Genomic DNA, 21,202 nt, shown 5'->3' on the forward strand with positions numbered 1-21,202 from the left:
CCAGGAATGCTAAACAAACAGGGTTGTCTCCTCAATGGAGAAGATATACATGTGTTTCTGCCTGGAAAGCTGGAAGTGAATATAGTTGACAACTTGCTGGTCTTTGCTATCTGTAGGGCTGACTGCTATTGCATCTGTGTTGTGGACCCCACTCCTGGAGCAGAGCTTCAGAGCCCAGAAGTGCTGTGGTTCGGTTACAGTGGTTTCCTGCATGTGTAGGTTTCCCTGGCAGTGAACCAAAATCCTGTAAACGTGGTTGGAGACAATGGCTAAAGTGTGGCCTCATTTTAGACCGATGTTGAAGGGATTCTGAACAATCTACCCCTGAAAGGTAGAAGTTTTAAGATTGCCTCCCCCCCTAGACAAAGGTTCGGAGTAGAAGAAAAAACCGGTTAGGCCCTGGATTGTATGTTCCAGGAAGCTTCTTCTAGGACCATAGAATGGGTAATTGCATCGGCCGGTTCGACAACTCTCTCCCAGGAACTAGCTGACCATAAAGTTAAACAATCTTGAGAAACAGGAAGCTCCTCCTTGTGATTTTTCACTGGTATTCTCGATATTTTCCAATGACACCCTCCCTACCCCCTTGGGTTGTGGTTTCTTTCTTTAAATTCCCCTTCTCTTAGCTACTGGGGGGGTCGAAGTCCACTGCCCCTGCATGGGATACGAGTCTCGACCCCAGTGCACTGGTTCCTATCGATAAACCTCATGTGATTACAGCAAGGACGGTCTTGTGTGAGTTCTTGGGAGGTCGCGTCATCCCGAGACTTGAGTGAGGGTCTCCCCGCTCCAGGGGTCTTTCACCCCCTAACATGCTACTTTAAAGCATTGACTCCTTTGCTCTGAAAGCCACGGAGCAGCAAGAAATGCAGGGATGCTCCAACTGACTCCTTGACCGTCCCCTGGCTGCCCTGAGCAGTAAGTGAAGCTTGCCTTGTGAAGGATGCTGTTCCTCCCTGTGCCAGAAGAGATGGACGCCTGCACTCTAACCACCAGATGCAAGCAAGACCGAAGACTTGGAAGCCGGGTCTCCCACTAGGGTCCCGAGCATTTCCAACTGGCATCCGGATAGATTACCAGCCTCACCTCTTTTGTTGCAGACCCCTGATTTATCATGCTTTGTTTTTAAATGCTTATAAGCTTTGGTGCCTTACAGTTCTATCTTTTCAGCCCCATTCCCCTGTACTGCCAGAGATCCACCCCTGCTCCCCTCTCCAGGACAGCCCCACATTCCTCAGCCTTCATATGAAGGTGTGTGCCTAGTCCTATTGTAACTTGTTATGCCATTCAATTGATATCACTGGGAGGTCTGCTCTTTTCTGAGGGGAAGAGTAATGGATCCGGGGGAGAGGTCAAGGATGGGGAACTGGAAGGAGTGGAGGAGGGAGGCTGAGGTCTATGAAGTCAGGTGTGAGTAACGGGATATAAACCATAGGAATAAAAATCCACCTGCCAGCTGAGACCCTTGGCAAACTGCTGGCAGGTCACAGAGTCTGTCTCCTCTACAGAGCATCATTCTCTTATCCTCTTATCCGCTTATATATGCACACACACACACACACGTGTGCTCAGACACAGACATGTACGTATGAACATGTACACACATACCTCGTACAGAACCAAACTCCACTGAACATATAGTTGTTCAATAAAAACTTTACTTACCTGTAACCAGTACTTGGGATTTCCTGCATTCCTTGGGCTAGTTTCCCAGGGAGCTTTAGACTTCTACAATTATAGCCAATGTTCAGGCTTAATTTTCTCAAATTAACACACATCTCCTTTTCAGGCGAACGGTATATTGCGTCTGCTTTTGCTAATGGTTCTCCCAGAGAACTGCTAGTTTTGCTGTGATTTAAATCCAGATTTAAATGTGTCCAGTTTCTCAAACCAAAGTTCACAGAAAAAAGGTAAATTCTTCCAGCAGGCACCCCTAAGTAAAGCAGTGTTCAACATGGTCTCCAGTAATCGTCTTTGGAAGTCCTTTATGCTAGTACGCCTTATTTTAAACGTTAGGAAGGTATAACATGTCGCTTGTTCTTTATGCAAATAAGTTGATGTGAAGCTATAAAAGATATAAATATTCCAGCTCTGAATCCAACTGTGTAAAACCAAACTGTAATATTGTTTATTATAGTATAACTCATGAGAAATAATTGATAGGAATTCTGTACATTACTAAATTCTAACCCAACTCACTCATAAACACCTCACATAAAGTATTCAGTGCACAACAGTGCTATAATGGCCCAAATTAATCTCCCAAGTCCATGCTGGTTTTCAGCTTTTTGTCTGAGTGTTCTTAGTAGAGGAAATTCTTAGATCCTCAATTGGGGAGGGGGGTTTCAAGAGCACTTTATTCTAAAGTATGTCAAACAAGAATGTCAAAAGTGTCATAGGTAATATAGGAACTAATACTGGATCTAGTCTTAGCTGCCTCTCCAGCCCTAACACACCTAGCTTTTTACGTGGGTACTGAGGATTAAACTGGGGTCATAAGCCTGTGCCAAAAGAATTTTACCCATCAGGTCACCTCCCAGACTCCAAAGTTAAATAAGAAACAAGCAACTAGTGTAAAAGTGTCCTGATCAATACAGCTAAATTTATCAAATAAAAACACAGGATATTCGGGTAAATGTGAATGTCAGATAACTATTCCCTGGGCTACTCTCGCTACTCATTTGAAATTCACTTTTAACGGGAAATTCTATATTTTTCCCGCCCGTTATAAACTTAGAAGAGTGACAGGCAATGGTAATTCTGTCAGGGCCACTTCCGGCCAGTAGGTGGGGCTTCCGGAGCCCAAAGGCCTAGGTCAGCCACACTGGCTTGCCCCGCCCCGCCCCGCCCGGGGAGCCCCGCCCCTCGCCGGAAGCCGCGGTGGGTGGAGGTAGGGCTTTGGTCACCCTCGGGACCCGGGCGGCCCGGTCCGCCCCGGGTAGCGTCCCCCGGGTCCCCCGAGCTGGCTTTCCCAGGAGGCCGGGACGAGTTTCGGGCCTCCGTGCCCCGCGGGCGGCCCAGCTCCAGAGCTGGGGCCCGGGCTGCTGGGGCCCGCTTCCCGCCTCCAGGGGCCGGCGGCGGCCGCTGGGTACCGGCGCGGGCGGCTCAGCACCTCAGACCTTGCTCTTCCAGTCGCCGAGGTGGCGGGCCGACCCCTGGGCGGCCAGTGCAGACGGCCGCCATTCCCGTGTCGCTGCGACCGCGGGGGCCGCCCGAGCCGCCCACCATGCCGCTGGGCCTGAAGCCCACCTGCAGCATGTGCAAGACCACGTCGTCCTCCATGTGGAAGAAGAGTCCACAGGGCGAGATCCTCTGTCATCACTGCACCGGCCGGGGCGGCGGGGGCGGCGGCGCGGGAGTGGCGGGCGGGACCGGGGGCGGAGGCGGCTTCGGCACTGCTACCTTCGCCACCACCTCGGCCGGTCCGTCGCAGAGCAACGGGGGCGGGGGCGGCAAGCAGGTGAGCGTTCGGCCTCTCTGGCCAGTGGAGAAGAGCTTCGTGCGGTAGACAGGGCGGTGTGTGACAAGCTGCAGAAAGGGGTCCCGAACGCACGGAGTCAGCCGAACGAGACCATTCGGTTGTAGGCCGAGGACCGCTTGACCATTAAAGTCCTTGTCGTTACGTTAATAAATTGTTAGGTTGCTTAAAGTGACTGCATTGAAATTCTGCTATGAGATATGCAGGGAACTTTTGGGGTGGGGGTAAAATAGATATTTTACTTGTGCGATAAGCTCAACAAACGAATAATAGTCCCCGCCTTGGCCTCCACCCACTCCTGTCCTCTTCCCTCTGGAAAGCAGAGCCACCTCTTGGGGAGACCCTGCAGAGTTTGACATCTCAGCCCTCAGTCTTTTAAGTATTTTAACCAAGTGCATCCTCTGATCATTGTGCGATCATTATATTGGCTTTTCTTCTGAAGTTCTGATTTCCTTTTCTCTAAATTGTGTAACAGAGTAAGCAAGAAATTCACAGAAGGTCTGCTCGGCTCAGAAATACCAAGTACAAATCTGCTCCAGCTGCTGAAAAGAAAGTTTCCACTAAAGGAAAAGGGAGAAGACATATTTTTAAGTTAAAAAACGTAAGATGAATGTGGACCTTGTGTTTCTTGATCAGAGACTGGGTATGGTGGGATTTGCCACTGCTTTCTCTAATTCATTATTGAACTCAGTGTACCTCTTGGGAGCCCTTATGCCTTATTCTGGAGGGAAGGCAAGGTTTCCCAAAAGATGAGCTCTGTTGTAAGAAGCTTGCAATTTCTGAGGTTAGAAAAGCAGTTTCTGTTTTTTTTTTTTTTCTTCAGCTTTTATTTTTTCATCTGGAAAATATAAAAAAAAGTCTAAGAGAAATGTGTAATTTAGGTCAATGTGTCACAATATCTATGCAAAGAGAAATTATGGTTCCTTTGTAAATCGGTTAAATTTGTTCATTGACAATTACATGAAGTCAGGGCTCTTGATTAAAAACATTTTTTTGCTGGGTAGTGATGGTGCTAACATTTAATTCCTGTACTCAGAAGGCAGGTACAGGCGGATCTCTGAGTTTGAGGCCAGCCTGATCTACAGAACGTATGTTTCAGGACAGCCAGGGCTACACAAAGAAACCCTGCCTTGAAAAACAAGGAAAGAAAAAAAGCCAAACATTCTTCTGTCTTTTAAAGAGCGGGGCAAATAACATAATTCATTAATACCTTTATGTTATGGTAGCCCCAGGGGAAACACTGTATCTATTGGTTCATAATGAATTTGGTGATTATAAATACAAAATTTTTTCTAAACCTGATGTATGAAAGTTGTTTGAAGTCTCATGCTAGAGTCTGTTTGATAAGGATTTTTTTTTTGTTTTTTTTGTTTTTGTTTTTTTTGTACCTCTGGGACAGTGAATGATATTGTAGATATTTTGTTTATCTCAGCTTGGTTATTACTTTTGGAACAAAATGCCTCACTGGCCAGGAAACACCTTCTAAAGTAGACATATTCATTTGTAAAATGGGCCCAGGAGAAGAGTCGTAAAGATTGTAGACTCTTATTTAAATATTTATTTGTATTTTATGTGTATGAGTGTTTCTCCTGCATGTGTGTACCAGGTAGGCTCAGAGGCTAGCAGGGGCATGGGATCCCTTGGTATGGGATTTCAGACAGTTATAAGCTGCCATGTGAGTACTGTGGACTGGACCTGGGTCCTCTGCAAGAGCAAATGCTCTCCCAGGCCTCGTTCTTGTTTTTATTTCCTTTTGAGTGTATTTTTATTGTGTACATGAGTACAGGTACATATGCCAAGGTACATATGTGGAGGTCAGAGGACAGACTTCAGGAGCTGACTCTGCTGCCTTGGTTCCCACTGTCCAGCTCAGGTTGTGAGGCTTGCATGGAAGACTGTTCTCTTCCGTTTCGTCATTATCAATTTTTCTGCATATCCATTCTTGGAGAATGGCAAAGTCATAGGAGAGGCCATTTTTAGGTTGTGATAAGGTTTGTGTTGCAGTTCTAAAAAGGGATTTTAATGGTGGCACAGTGTGGCAAAGAACCCCAAAGAGTTCAGGCTTGCAACAAAGTTAAATTTTTCATTTTATATTTACCTGTACATTATTTTATGATTTCCATCCTGGCATGCACAGACTTTTAGAGCCACTGTATTTCTGTACTTGGGATGTTAATGTCTGGAAGCACTAGAGAGCTTTGTGTGTTAGCTCCTAGCAGCATAGTCAGAAACTTCACCTTTTGTTTTTCAGCACTTTCAAATTAGTAGTAGCAAAAGTAGTGGAAATATTCACCTGCTTCACATGGTGTGTGTGTGTGTGTGTGTGTGTGTGTGTGTGTGTGTGTGTGTGTGTGTGTTGTGTTGTGTAGTTTCTGGCACCAAATAACAGTGTTTTGGTTTTTTTAAACTAGATAATTCTCGTGTATATGGGGAAATGCCCATACATACTCGATAGGTACAAATGCTTTTGCATCTGTTTTCTCGTAGCCTATCAAAGCTCCTGAGTCTGTTTCTACCATAGTCACTGCAGAGTCAATCTTCTACAAGGTAAGCCTCTGGAGTCACTGAGAAAGGGCAGCTGGGCTCATTGTAGGAAAAGTCTCTGACAGGTGTGACGCTGCCTTAAATTAGAAGCAAGAACAGTAACGGCAGTAGGCATCAGGTCCTCTGTGTATATGTTGTGCTGTTAGCTTGGTGCTCTGTGGGACTCCTAGCAGTGGGAATGGGTGTGTCTCTGGCTCTTCTGCCTGCTCCTGGTACTCTTTTCTTCCTATTGAGTTGCCTTGTCCAGCTTTGATATGAGAGCTTTTGCCTTGTCTTACTTTATCTTGTTTGGTTATTGTCCCTCAAAGCCTGCACTTTTCTGAAGGGAAACAGAGAGTATATCTAGGGGAGAAGGGAAGTTTGGTGGAGGGAGGGGAATCTGTGATTCTGATGTTTTATATGAGAGAAGAATCTACTTTCAATTTTTTTTTTTTTTTAAAAAAGTCTTTAAAAGTTGACCTGGAAGGGGTTGGGGATTTAGCTCAGTGGTAGAGCGCTTGCAGGCCCTGGGTTCGGTCCCCAGCTCTGAAAAAAAGAAAAAAAAAAAAAAAGTTGACCTGGAGAGATAGCGCAACAGTTAAGAGCACTGGCTACTCTCTTAGAGGACCCAAGTTCAATTCCCAGTACCAACATGGTGGCTTACAACTCTGTGTTCCAGTTCTAGGACAACCAAAGCCACCTTCTGGCCTCCTTGGGCACCAGGAGCACACACATAGTATACAGACTTACATGCAATCAAAACAGCCATACACATAAAAACAAAGAAAAAACTTAATAAAAGTTTACTGAGTCTAGGAAATATGCTTCTTCCAGGGATATATCAGTTTATATCTCTAATATCATTCACTCTGTCTTTGAAATACATCAATTTTTATATGTAGACTATGTAAATATAGATATAGCCCGATTAGTGTGTAGATTGGCACAGTCTGCAGAGCAGGCAAACAGGCAGCTTCATAGTATCTCTCCTACAAGAAGCATTAGAGTATTAAGGGCAAACATTCACAATAAGGGTGTGTTTTTCTTTTCCTTTTTTTAAATATTTATTTATTATGTGTACAACATACAGCTTTCTGCCTGCATGTATGCCTGCAGGCCAGAAGAGGGTATCAGATCTCAATACGGATGGTTGTGAGCCACCATGTGGTTGCTGGGAATTGAACTCAGGACCTCTGGAAGAGCAGACAGTGCTCTTAACCTCTGAGCCATCTCTCCAGCCCCCAGGGTGTGTTTTTCTAATATAGTTCTTTACATAATAAAAATTAGCCTTGTAAATCAAGTTGAGGGAGTATGCAGTTGAACTTCATCAACAACAAAAAAGCTGAACAAGTATTCTCAGTTCACTTGTATTCTTAGTTCACTGTCCATATTTTTGTTGATAAAGTAAGGTCTTCCTTTGGGCCAAGCTTATAGATAGCTCTGACTTCAGTGAGGGATGTGACATCTCATTACTGTTAGGTTGGAAGACATAAAAGGAGAACAGAGATAATGCCCCTAAGGCTGGCAGGCCTGCTGTAGGCAGCAGCCATTAAACTGTCATGCAGGAGGCAATAGTGCATCAGAGCTTTCTACCTGACCCAACTGGACAAACAGCTTTGGGCACTCAAACGGGTTATGACCTTTGAGTGTGCTTATTTTTGTTAGTTCATGTGTTAGTAAAAAGGAAAGTCTGTCACAGGGCAGAGTTTCCCTTACATTTCTAGGATTTCATGTATGGTTAATTGTTAATCATAAGATAAAGTTGAGTGTGTGTGACTGAGCACACACGTGCCTGCGTGTGTGTATGTGTACTTGCATGCTTGCACACACAAGCATGTATCCTGTGGGTCAGACAGTGTGCTGAGCGTCACTGTTTTCCTCATGTTATGGATAAGGGCATTGGCTCATACAGACATGAATTAGCTTGTCCAAGATACTATGGTAAGTCACAGAGCAAGGCAGTCGTGCCAGAACCTAAGAAGATCTTGGCTTCATTGCTTTGCCAGCTGATTATGTTACTAATCTCTAATGTTTCTTCATCTGTAAAATAAAGTTTGTAAGTAGTAATTACTTCCTGATATTGTGCATGTTAAATATTTAGCAAGGTTACTAATGGATGGACGATCCAAATGGTCACCATCGCAGCTTCAGATTTGTATGACTTCTCCAGCAGTTTTAGTGTACTAGTGATATCTGTGTGTGTGGCAATGGAAAAGCATGTGGGCCATGTTATTACAAGGATCAGTTTTATTGCTATCTACTGCTGAGTTTATTAAATATAAAAGTAAAATACAGCAAAATATTCAAGTAATGTTGCAGAGAGCCAACATTTTGAACACTCTTGACAGCAGAGCTGACATCATGGTGGCAAGTTCAAGAGGTCAGTGTGAGCTTCTAAACTGAGCTGGAGCCCCAGATCAAACATGAGAGGAAGGGACTGGAGAGATTGCCCAGTGGTTAAGACTACATACAGAGGACCTGAGTTCAGTTCCCAACACCTTCATCCAGTCAGTCACAACTATCTATACTCCAACTCCTGTGGCCTCTGTGGCACCTGCATTGACCTGCTGCATTAATTAGAGTGACCATTCCTAATCCTGTGTTCTTTGACTTTTCGTGTTCACCTCCTTTGCTGCCAGCAAATGCAAACTGCTTACGTAAATGTCTTAGTGCAGTTTGTTAGGTATTTCTATTTTTCCTTATCTGCAGTTTCAGTTGTTCTGTTTTATTACTAATTATTCTATTACTAGCTATTGCTGTTAATCTCTTACCCAAATTATAATTAAACTTTCATAAGTATGGATATATAGGAGGAAAATTTGGAGTGTGTAGAGTAGCAGTATCCAAGGTTTCAGGTACTGACTAGTGTGTTACATTGTATCTCCACAGTTAAGGGAACATTGCACATGCTAGGTGTACTTGCATTGAAATTTCCCTAAGACCTTATCTTTGCATGGCTGCTTTATTTTCAGTTACATACTTGTGATTCATAGTCAGCATATGTCTGTGTGCCAGTGAAATACAAATACAGTTGTCTGTAATTTGGGAGAATCGACATTTGTGAGCAAAGCAGATAACAACACAGACTTTACCTGATAAGGATGTAGAACAGACTTGGAGTAGTAGGGCAGAAAAGGACCAGTTGATGATGGGTTTGCACTAATAAGTAGACTGTCACCTGCAGAAACAGTGTGCATTCATTGTCACCCAGGTGTCAGTCACCTCAGATACGTGAAGAAGCATCCACTAGGAGAAACTCTAGATCTGTCAGATGCCCATAGTGCCGCTGAATTACTGGAAGTATTTATCCATAATCATTTATGGTTAAACTGTATGTATCTTAGTACCTTTGGCTACTACAAAGGCCTTGTTTCAAGTAAAACACACATAGTTCCTACAGTTGAGGACCACGTGGCCCGTTGAAGATGGCACCCACTTATATGGAAGTTTTACATGTCATAAAGATCAACCATTATGATATTCAAAGGTGAAAATTTTCCATCTCAAGATCAGGGAGGAAGACCTGGGATGGATAGCAGAAGCATGGGGAGAATTCAGTACTGGGATAATCAGGTTAGTTAATTGCATATAAAGTAGAACAGGAAATGAGTATGTCATTCTGTTGTTGAGAAGATGTAAAACAGAGGACCATGGAGGAGACAGTTGTCAAGGAGTCTGGGAAATGTGGTAACACGTCCTGAATGCTGATTCTAATAAAAAGGGTTTTCATCGTGTCTTTTGAACTTATCATATCTATTTTCTTAGAATAGACAACTGGAAAGGGCAGTGTTGAGTCTATAGTCTCACCAAGCAAATGCTGATTTGTTTTTAAGGTGGTACAAGAAAACCACTGACCTAGTTAATGTAGGCACATAGCTTACAGTTTCTGCCTGGTGTGGACTTGAGCAACAAGTCATTTAACTTTTCTACAGCTTAATGACTATTAAAAGAAAAAAAAGTAGGGCTACTGTAGAGGACTTTTAGGCCAGTGGAACTACTCACAGTATTATAGCAATGATCATGGTGGATCCATGTTGTGTATGTCCCAAACCCTGGATTATAGGGCACCAAAACAACTAGGGTTAATTTGTGATGTTTGCGTCATCGTGATGTGCAGGTTCATCAGTCACCGTGAGTGTGTCACTAGATAATGGAGACACAGACAGGAGAGGATGCTGGACATATGACAGGAGAGGAGCTAGGGGAAACTCCCTAAATCTGCTTTCCATGATCTTACTGTGAATTCAGAACGCCTCTTAAAAATGAAGTCCTTCTTTTACAAGTAGTACTTTCATGATATAAAAATCAAAGAATTTGTATGAAGAAATATTTCCCCAGTTGTAAATTGTCATATATTGGTGTTATGTAATTATTTTTCATTTGGAAGGGAAACAACATCAACATAATATAAAACATTGATATTCAGACCTTTTTTTTGGAGCTGAGGACCGAACCCAGGGCCTTGTGCTTGCTAGGCAAGTGCTCTACCACTGAGCTAAATCCCCAACCCCCAGACCTTTTTTTTTTTCTTCTATTTTGAAAATTTGCTTGCTGATGAATGAATACTATTACTATATTAAATACAAGACTGTCCTGTTTTCCCAGGGAGTATATTACCAAATTGGTGATGTTGTTTCTGTGATTGATGAGCAAGATGGGAAGCCGTACTATGCTCAGATCAGGGGTTTCATTCAGGACCAGTATTGTGAGAAGAGTGCCGCACTGACATGGCTCATTCCCACCCTCGCTAGTCCCAGAGACCAGTTTGATCCTGCATCATATATAATAGGTAAGGCACAGCATCTTACATTTGGTTAATTCTTTAATACATTATAAATGAATGTGCTTGTTTGTGTGAGCTGTCATAGCAAAATGTCACAGACTGTAGGGCTTGAGCAACAGACTGTTCTGAAGGTCGGAAGTCAGATCTGGGAGCTGTTGACGATGAGCACGTGTGAGGCCTTGCTTCCTGGTGTCTCCCATGGTCTTTTTTCTGTGTGTGCACACTGAAATAGAGTGCCCCATAAAGTGTCTTTATAAGGACACTAGTCTTATCAGATAGGGGTCCACTAATTTTTTAAATTAAAATGCAATTATATTTTTTCCTTTTCTTCCTCTGACCCTCTCAGGTATACCCCACCCCATTCTTTCTCAAACTTTATGGTTCTACTTCTGTTATTGTTAATTGTTTAATTACTGTATATAGTAATGTATATTCTTAAATACGTAAATACAACTTGCTGAGTCCATTTAATGTTACTTTAAACATACAACTTCAGGGCTGAATAGATAATGGGGGTAAAGGGGGCTTCTTATTTAACTGTTCTGTTGCTATGAGGAAACACCATGACCAATTCCCTCTCAGTATTTCTTAGTTGCCTGTAGTTCTTTATCTGGAATTGAGGGAGCCCACTCTTTTGCTTTTATTTGACCTTGGTTACCTGTTTAATGGTCCCATCTCCAGCACATAACTAGACATCAGTATGTGAAATGAGGCGTGAGAACAAAGTTCAATCTAGAATAAAAAAAGGTGGGTTGAAGAGATGGCTCAGTGATTAAGAACACTGACTGCTCTTCCAGAGGTCCTGAGTTCAAATCCCAGCAACCACATGGTGGTTCACAACCATCTGTAATGAGATCTGATGTTCTCTTCTGGTGTGTCTGAAGACAGCTACAGTGTACTCACATATAGCAAATAAATATTTTAAAAAGAAAACATAAATATCATTACATACAAAAAAGTAAAGAGCATTGTAGGATATACAAAGACATTTTATATAGTTGATACTTGAATGTCATTTGTTACTGTGGGCTGGAACAGTATATACCCACTAACATGATGTGGGTAAGATGTGTTTGCGTGACCCAAGCCTAAACTGTGTGAAGAGGAACACAGGAACTAGGTTATATAGGTTAGTTATAGAAAATTACTCATGATTTCTAAAAGAACTTTCCTAATTATTTCTAAAACCTATAAATTCTTAGTATACGTCTTTCTACACAGCATACATGATATCTTATTCAAAAAATAAAATTGTTGATGGTTGAAATGGCATATGGTACTCGGTTGATCACTTTAAAGGCATTCAAAAGATAGAGTACAACTAATTCTTGAGAGACTCATAAAAATGACTAATACCATTTTGAAAGTTCAGTCTCCTTCAGTTATTTTGTACCTTCATTCTTCCTGAATTGGACATTTTCATTGTTCATTTTGTATCCTATAGGGAGAGTCATTTCTTAGTGAGAACTCTGAGGACAACTAACATCCCTCGTTATCCTCACTCACTCAAGCTTGTCATATGACTGAATTTGTGTCTAGAAACATGGACCATCAGAGGCCATGGTGTTCCAAGTGCTTTCTGGGCTCCTCACTCACTGCCTTTTCATGATCCTCAAAGTCTGGATGCTTCCCTGCCTAGATGATGTCACATGGTGACAGTCAGAGCACAGGCTCTGGACCAGACTGCTGGTTTCATAGCCCCTCCACTGGCTGCTGGTCAAGGAACTTCCCCAGTTCTTAATCCGGCTTTCCTCAGTGTGCGTGTATGTGAAATTGGAAAAACCAGCCCCACGAGGACGTTCTGAGGATTCAGAGTGTGGATATATGTAGAGTACCTAGAAGAGTACAGGCACTTCTTAAACTACAGAAATACTGGATATTTCAGGATCCTTTCTCAGTCGAGCACTGTGGGAGAGGATGCTGTATTCCTTAATCAGTTGAAGTAGAGTAGATAATGGAGTGTGACTTCCGAGGCTAACATCAGGTAGGTCATCCAAGAGTGCTTCTTCTACGAACGATAACATTTTATAAAGATGATACCTGTGTTCAAAACTGTATTTACCGTTTCACTGGCTGCCCCTTAGGGCCAGAGGAAGACCTTCCAAGGAAGATGGAGTACCTGGAATTTGTCTGCCACGCCCCTTCTGAGTATTTCAAGTCAAGGTCATCACCATTTCCCACAGTTCCCACCCGACCAGAGAAGGGCTACATATGGACTCATGTCGGACCTACTCCTGCAATAACTATGAAGGAAACAGTTGCCAACCACTTGTAGTTACAAAACCAAACCGGGGCATGCTTACTTAGCTAGTGTAAAGCTTCAGTTTTAATCCTAGAACATACATACAGATCCCAAAATAAAGCCGGATTTTCAGTTTTCTTATATTTATAACAAGATATGCCACACATTTTCTCTTTAAAACTTTTTTCTTTAAGTTTTTGAGATAGGGTCTCATATGTCGCCCAGGCTAGCTTGACCTTGAGATCCCCCTGCCTCATCCTCCTTGAGTGCTGGAATTACAGGTGTGTTAGACCATAGCTGGTTAAAGCCAGCTACTTCTTCATGAAGTTCTTACATGGAAATATGACTGGAGAAAAATTTTAACTACCCAGTAAGTATATTACCTTGCTTAGTATCTGTTGCTTTGAAAACCACAAAGTGAAAAAAGAATGAATTGCCGTCAAATACTGTTTAATGAATATTTTCCTAGGCAAAGTGACAGATTCCAGAGAAATCATTATAAACATGCAGTGTCTATTTTTCTTCATAATTTATTTCTAGGAACTCATAAAGTGAATTATATTTTTACAGGTATAAAAACATTAAGTTTTAGACTTTTTCTGTCTTTTATTTTTTTTTAACCCAGGATCTCACTATGCAGCCCTGGCTGCCCTGGAACTCACTCTGTAGACCAGACTGACATTGATCTTAAGAGATCTACCTGCCTCTGCCTCCCAAGTGCTGGGACTAAAGGTGTGCACCACCATGGCAGGTTTAAGTTTTAGATTTCTGATCAAGGACTAAACCAAAATGTGACCAGTATGTCTTACAAAGCCACACAGACTTTTTCCTTCTTTAGAAGCAGACCTTGTCTGCTTTAGTCCTACAGAAAGCAACTAGTGGGTGATTGATTAGCCCTGGCTCTGTATACTTTCATCTCACGCCATACCATTCAACTGCTTTCAGTAGACATGCCTTTGCCTGTCATCAGCTACTTCTGTGGGACTTCAGCCAGGCCTTTGGTCTACACACAGTATAGATATCCCTCCTCCTACTGAGGCAGCAGCAGCAGCCTCTGTGAGGGTAGCCTGACTATGGCTAAGACAGGGACTGGTGACTGGCTATCTTGAAAGTGACTAAAAGGTCATTAGTTTTGGTATGATGGAGGGAAGTGGGCGGGTACCTGCCTCTGTCCTGATCTATCCAGACAGACGTTTTTAGCTGTAGGAATTTATAAGGATTTGACTTGATCTTGATGATTTTCATCAGAATGCTTTCACCTTTTTCTTTGTCCCAAAGTTGGGAAGAAGCATCTTCATGTTTACATAAGGTATCAAATACAGTTCATTGTTTATACTATTAGAAATGATTTTCTAAATATTAATATTCCAGTTTCTCATTAAAAAACATTTTTACAGTGGGTTTACTTTGGATTTTTTTAAATATTTATTTATTATATGTAAGTACACTATAACTATCTTCAGACACACCAGAAGAGGGCATCAGATCTCTTTACAGATGGTTGTGAGCCACCATGTGGTTGCTGGGAATTGAACTCAGGACCTCTGGAAGAGCAGTCAGGGTTCTTAACCACTGAGCCATCTCCCCAGCCCCCTACTTTGGACTTTTAAATTTCACTTAAACCACTTAAGAAGGAAATGGGATGCTTCCCCCAGGATGGTATTAAATAGATACATCAATCTTTTGATTAATGACTCACCACAGTGCTACCTAGGAGGTTTACAGGCTTTAGTTCCAATGGTTATCCTGAACCAGTTAACGTTTAGGGGAGCCAACTCTGGGAAGCACAGCATATTTCATATGTGCTGTGACCCAAAACCACACCTAATACTAGAGCTGGAGAAGCCGAGGGAGGACTGTGCTGCTCAGGTTTTTGTTTTAGGCTGGAGGACAATTTTATTAGAGTTTAAAGAAAAACTGCAGGGCAGGAAAGCTGTAACCTGTGGCCAGCATCCAAAAGGAAGATACAGCAAGTTGTCTGAAACCTCGAAGCCCGTTATCAAGACTGCAGACAGGCAGGCATGCTGCATGTGTACCCACCCACATGCATCTCACGCACTTACCGGTATATTTTAATTACCTTCCTCTGTCTTCCTTTGCCAAAGCCAATTACTAGATATGAGACATACTGTTTGTGGTGATGGTGGCTGACTTTACAAGTTAATTCATGGATTAAGAGGATATCAAGATAAAAATCAAAGATTCTGGACGGGGGGGCTGGATCAAGAATCTAATCAGGCATTTTTGGTTGAAGGGATTAAATTTATTTGAATTATGTGTAAATGTTATGTTCTGATTAAAAACAAAAAAAAAGAAGATAATAGAATATATCTTTTTCCAAAACAGTCAAGAAGTTGCAAGGCATACAATCTGCCAGGAGCTAGAAAAACAGTGACTCTGGGTCTGTGAGTGCCAAGAAATGCATCCCTCTGAAGGAGAGCAAATGAGCTCTGCCACTGACATAAGACCATTGAGGACTTAATACAGACTGAGGGACAAAACACCATCTCTTACAAATAACCCCATTTAGCCTGCACTATTGATCTCAGATAGTCCTGAGCATTGTGCAATCACAGCACTTACCATTCTGTGATTTTATAGATTAACCAGATTTATTAAATTAAAATCTATACATCGTTCTTATAGTTACAACTTAGGGACAGACCATCAGAGCAGACACATCTAGAAAAATCAGAAGTGTATTTTATGCTAACGTTACTTTCTGTCCAGTTCGAAACACTGTTCCACTTTGATTTTTTCTCTTCTTCGGATTTTGAAAGTTTTCATACCTTAAAAAGAAAGATATTTAATGAATGAATAAGAAAGATAATAGATTCTTTTCAAATATACTTATATTTTAAGAAATGAAAAGAAAAACTAGAAAATTATAGACAATGTTAAAATTTTCAAAGTTTCAGTGTAGGAGGAAAAAAAGCCACTATATTAGACAGGATAAAATACAGATAACAAGGAACAATATGAAAATTATAACTGCTATAGTTTTTATTCAAAGACTAGGAAATTGCTAACCAGTACATAATGCATCTGTACTCAAATGGGCCATGGTTAGAACAGTGCACACTGAGCTATGGGAGGGCTTGCGATCTGGTCTGTTCTGCAGTGAGGGACACACTGCACACTAGAGCGAATGTGCTGCACTCTGAGCCTTAGAGATACCCGCACCCTGTGCTGCGGCGACTCCACTTCGGCACGGTGAACCAGGGAAAGGGTGAACCAGGGAAAGTGCAAACGCTTGGCTCCAAGCTGCTTATAGAACCTGAACCCTGTCACAGAAGTCCTCTAGAAACTGGCATTGAACACAACAAGGTGGCTCCCTACGTAGTCTACCAAATGGTGTTTAAGAAGGATGGATGGCTCAGGGGACAGTGGCTACCGGCACAGGTAAAGCACTCTACTTTAAAAATAGAAGTCACATGATTAAGGGAATTTTTGTTTCCTACTCTTCCTTTGTTTTTTTTTTTTTTTGTACAGTAAGTACACATTGCTGATGTATGTACACTTCCTTCCAAAGTGCTGCAAAGGTGAACAGGAGTTGAAGTATTTACTCTTAGACAAAACCAGGAACAAGTATTTTTTAATTAATGTTGAATCACTAACATGGAATGATGGCCAGTCATTCAAATATGCTTATATTTGAATGTATATATCATGACATACATGTGTGTGTGTGTGTGTATCACTAATACACACACATGTATATGTATTTGTTGTTTTTGAGATGTAGCCCTGCCTGTCCTAGAACTCAGTATGTAGACCAGGCTGGTCTCCATCTGCCTCTGTCTCTCTTAAGTGCTGGAGTTAAAGGTGAACCACCACACTCATTTAAAACCAGTATATTTTTAATAAATCTTATAAACTAAATAATTAGAATTAATTTAGACCACTATTCATTGTCCTATTTTTTCATTTTCTAAAACCAGTTCACTATAACTCACACACTCGAACAGATTAGTTAAGGGAAGTCTAGTGCATAGTTACTACAGTCTCTTCAGGTTCTGGGAATGGGATGATACAGGGTCTCACATATCCCAGGCAGATGCTCTGTCACTCATTTGCAGCCCCGATTTAACCATATATATTTTTAAATTAGCTTCCAAATTTAAAAAAATGTAAACCCTTCAGAACTGAAGTGAACAATATGTTTCTTACGGTTACTTACAGCTCAGCAAATTCCTTGCCTTCATCCTCATTAATGGACGGTCTCGTGTGGGCAAGCGCAGTCATTAAATGTGCCTGACTAATAGCAAAACTGGTTTTGATTGGTCCAGGCTGGTTAAGGGATTCATCCTCCTTAAATAAAAAACAGAGTAAGCAGATGTTAACTTAGGAATTCAAGAGAGAAGTGGCAGTCCCAGTGTTATTGTCAGGTTTTTCCTGAGAATACATTCTCTCTCATGAGACAATCATGGAGCAAGGATCGTCATTGGGCTGAGTCACTGGGCTGCAGCACATTGCTTATAAATATGGCTCAGTTAAAACCCAAAGAAACACATGTCAAAAAAGGAAAGGCAACTTTTAAAAGTTCTGAGAAGAAGGGAAAAGGCCATACTCCACTTTGGCTCTGGTATCTGCCTTTGATGATGCTGATGTCTGCTCTCAGCTGGTCTCTCTGCTCCTGTGTAAGGTCTTGGGAGCCTTCTTGGGAAGGTGTCCTGAACACAGGATGCTGTGTAAACAATGGGTCTTTCCCAGGAGTGGCAGGTAAGTCCTGAGTCATGGAGCTCGGTGCAGACAGACAGTGTGAGCTCTGCATGATGGGTAAAGACAAAGAGGTAGATGGAGAGAAGAGAGCAAGAAAGAGCCATGTCACTGAAGGTAAAAAATGAAAACTCTGTTTCCATCTTACATGAGAATTTCACACATGCACATAGGTATTTTTATCAAATCCATCCCATTTCCTGGCCTCTCTCTCCTGCCATATTCCCTCACTACTTTTCCTTCCAAATTCATGTCTGCTTGGTGCTGCTTGGTCTACTTGGTAGGAATACAGGCAGACTCTCAGGGATCATATCCCTCAAGCAGTAACCTTAAGTAAGTTTATGTTTTAATTCACTAAAGTTAAGCAAGTTTTTAAAAGACAATATTCTATAAACCAAGCTTCACTGATACCTGTGGTGTAAAATATCCATAGCAAAACAAACCAGCACCCATAAGATAAAGGTTTATTTCCTTTTAATGTTTTGGTACTCAGACCTACTACACTGACGGCAAGGACAGGTTCAACATGAGCCTTACTCATGTGTGCAGGGGTGTGTGTGTGTGTGTGTGTGTGTGTGTGTGTGTGTGTGTGTGTGTGTGTAAACGTGGAGGCCAGGGGTCAATGTCCGGCGTTTTTCTCAATTGCTTTGTGCCTTATTTTCTGAGATGGACCCAGACTTAGCAAACCTCAGTGATTCCCTGTCCATGTCTCCCCCAGGTTGGAACTGCAGATATGTGTCACTGTGACCAGCTGTCTACGTGGGTCCTAGGAGTCAGAGCTTGCTCATGTCTGTCTGTGCCAAGCACTTTAATGTCAGGGATCTCCCTAGCCCCTTTCTCTGATCCCCAGAAAATAGTTATGCTAATGTTCCCAGGTATTTCTAGAGAGGAGATAAAAAATAGAAAACAGAATAAACTTATAAAAAAAATTTAATACCTTCTTAGAGAAGTAGGTATTTTTATATTTTTAGAAACATGAATTATTAAAAACAAATATACAAAAGCAACCATATATGGAAAAATGTTATATACTAAAAATAGTAAGCTACTATTAATTTTAGTGTGTATATAGTAACTAAAGAGAAAAACAATGATGTTGCCCACATTTACTCTAAATGGCTTCCATGTTGATACATGTTAATTACTTCTTTTCATGCTTTCCATAAGATTCACAAATAGGCATCATTTTTGTTTCTTATGAATTTTAGACATTATTGTAGCAAATGTCCTAATATCCAGAAGTGCTTCATGACAATAAAGTTTACACTTTTAAAATCACCCAGAGAGAGAGAAAGTCCCGAGTGACCACAAGAGGGAGCCACTCCAGGTCCCTGTGGAAGCGACCCCCGTTGCTCCTGTTACAAATGTTTAACAAGAACGACTAATTGGCATAATTTAAGAAACAAACTACTTCCTTCGCAGACCGACCAAGCAGAAAGACAGAGGGGCAGGGTAGGAGATGGATGTCACTGCAGTACCACACCACATCCATCCTTACGTATGATAACAAAACTGAGCCACACAGCAACAAATGCACAGGTACCAAGTCACAAGAGGCTCCGTTTCCAAGTTCCGATTCATAGGAGCTGCCAAAGTACAGCCGGTACATATTGAATTTTGATTCATCTGGAAGGATCTCCGACATCTCGAGAGAAACGAGGGATTGATCTAAGCCACATTCTCCATCTCCAGCTGAGTCGTCGGAACCACTGCTGTGGTTAAGAAAGACCATTGAAGACAGACTGAGGTCACTGTCAGAGCTGGATCCTCCATCCTGAATGACACAGACAGTGCCAGTTTAAGTACTCCATAACTACACAGAGCAGCAGATGACATCACTCCACAGAGCATGGGAGCTTGTGCTTCCAAAGAGGCTCTCAATCCTCTCTAGATTGGGCTATACAATAGAAACATTCTTATGAGACAAGAGCTCATATAGCCTACAGCAGCCTTAGATCTGCTGTGGAGCTTAGGAAGACCCTGCTTTTCTGAGTCTTAGGATTTCAGGTGCACACCAGCATGGCTGACTTACCTGGTGCTGAGGGGCGAATCCAGAGCTCTGTGCACGCTAGGCACTCTACCAGCTGAGCTACGTGCCCACCCTTACACAGTGCAAATGTACCGAGTACCATAAAGGAGGATCAGGGTGAAGTATGGTGTAGAAAATCCACTGGCTATCCCAGTGATGACAAAACTAGGACTTAAGAGTCGAGGTTTTAGTTCATCTCCGTCTTCACTCATTTTTGCTTTTACTGTGAAATTATTTATATCTCTGTGTGTGTGTGTGTTAAGAAAGAAGAGACTTGTAAATTGGCTCTCCACCAAGCTGCCTTTCAGTGGCTCAGTGCAGCAGCTTCAGGCATTACCTGCCAAGGCCCTGGCCATCCCAATCTCTCTCTCTGTCTCCTCTCCTCCCTCATCTCTTCTTGTTCCCTATCCATCACCTTGCTCATTCTGTCTGTCTCATCTCCCCACTCCCAGTAAACCTCCTGACCTAGAGCTGTTGCATGATCGAACTTTGTGGAGTTCCTTGGCTCCAGCCTGCCGAAGAACTTTTGCCCTTTATCCTAATAGAAATCTTCAGGGCTGGGGTGTAGCTTAGTCATACCGAGTTTGTCTAGCATGAGTTAGGTCCTAGTTCAGTTCCTAGTGCCATAAAGAACAAAAACAGCTGTGACAATGGCTTGCTACAATAGCAAAACTTGACCTGGGGGCTGTGGGGATAAATGCTGTGCAAGCTTAGGGCCACAGTGCTGGAGTGCGGAGACATGTATGACCTAGATGCTCCCTGGCCAGCAAGCCCACCCTGTTTCAGACTAGTGAGAGACTATCTCAGAAAGGGCGGGGTGCTTGAGGAAGGCCACCCCACATTGCTCTTTGTCTGCTGTTGACTTGTACATGTGCACCCCTGCGTCCTCTCCACACACTTGGAACTACTTAAGAAATTTAGGACCCACAGAAATTCCCAACCAAAATTAGTGGGGGAAAATACACAGAAAAGCTTCTTAGAAAATATAGGCAAAGTCTATAATTAAACTGTCTACTGCAATAATTAAAATAAAATGCCATTGTAGAGAAAATGGTAATTCTAGGTCTGGGATATAGAAAATTCAAGATAAATGAACATCATCTTGTGTCAGAAGTAAGACTGCTGAAGAATGATGGGGTAAGAGAGGCCCCATGTCACCACAGAGACAGCCATAGGTAATGCCCGTTAACAAGCACAGAAGAGCTGAAAACCTTAGTTATCTCTATTTTTATGAATTCATACTCCTTCACTCTAACCTTTCTAATGCCAAATTGTTAATACTAAGGTAATGTTAGGGAAACATACCAAATCTTCAGAATTAAAATCTCTGTAAACCCCACATTCCACTTTTGGACTATTTACAATAGGCAGATTACAGTTTCGCCGCAGTCTGGCAGTAAGGTGCTCTCTCTCGGTGTATACCCTAGC

General features: G+C 42.2%; 2 protein-coding genes across 5 annotated transcripts in view; one reads left to right on the plus strand and one right to left on the minus strand.

Annotated features, from left to right (window-relative positions):
* The first annotated feature begins 2,848 nt into the window (after nucleotides 1-2,848).
* Nucleotides 2,849-14,425, plus strand: Gatad1 (GATA zinc finger domain containing 1). 2 transcript variants are annotated; one of them, XM_006236076.4, is made up of 5 exons: nucleotides 2,849-3,460; nucleotides 3,954-4,079; nucleotides 5,966-6,025; nucleotides 10,607-10,790; nucleotides 12,670-12,842. In XM_006236076.4, exons 1-5 carry the CDS (start codon nucleotides 3,227-3,229, stop codon nucleotides 12,723-12,725), a joined length of 660 nt encoding a protein of 219 aa, XP_006236138.1. In that variant the 5' UTR covers nucleotides 2,849-3,226; the 3' UTR covers nucleotides 12,726-12,842. The 2 variants fall into 2 exon arrangements, with proteins under 2 accessions (XP_006236138.1, NP_001386581.1); NM_001399652.1 differs by lacking the exon at nucleotides 12,670-12,842 and adding an exon at nucleotides 12,869-14,425 and having other exon boundaries at nucleotides 2,907-3,460.
* An 842-nt stretch (nucleotides 14,426-15,267) lies between these two features.
* The window catches only part of Pex1 (peroxisomal biogenesis factor 1), a 38,952-nt gene continuing 33,017 nt past the window's right edge, over nucleotides 15,268-21,202 (minus strand). For 2 of the 3 annotated variants that reach the window (XM_006236054.4, XM_039108094.2), the window contains 4 exons: nucleotides 19,289-19,519; nucleotides 17,597-17,794; nucleotides 17,207-17,337; nucleotides 15,268-15,815 (listed from right to left, as the gene is read on the minus strand). In XM_006236054.4, the coding sequence (XP_006236116.1) occupies nucleotides 15,731-15,815; nucleotides 17,207-17,337; nucleotides 17,597-17,794; nucleotides 19,289-19,519 (645 nt within the window). In that variant the 3' untranslated portion in view covers nucleotides 15,268-15,730. The remainder of the gene's footprint in view (nucleotides 15,816-17,206; nucleotides 17,338-17,596; nucleotides 17,795-19,288; nucleotides 19,520-21,202) is intronic. The other variant, NM_001109220.1, reaches the window with a different exon arrangement.

Source organism: Rattus norvegicus, chromosome 4 (assembly GCF_036323735.1).
Source record: "Rattus norvegicus strain BN/NHsdMcwi chromosome 4, GRCr8, whole genome shotgun sequence".
Taxonomy (NCBI): Eukaryota; Metazoa; Chordata; class Mammalia; order Rodentia; family Muridae; genus Rattus; species Rattus norvegicus.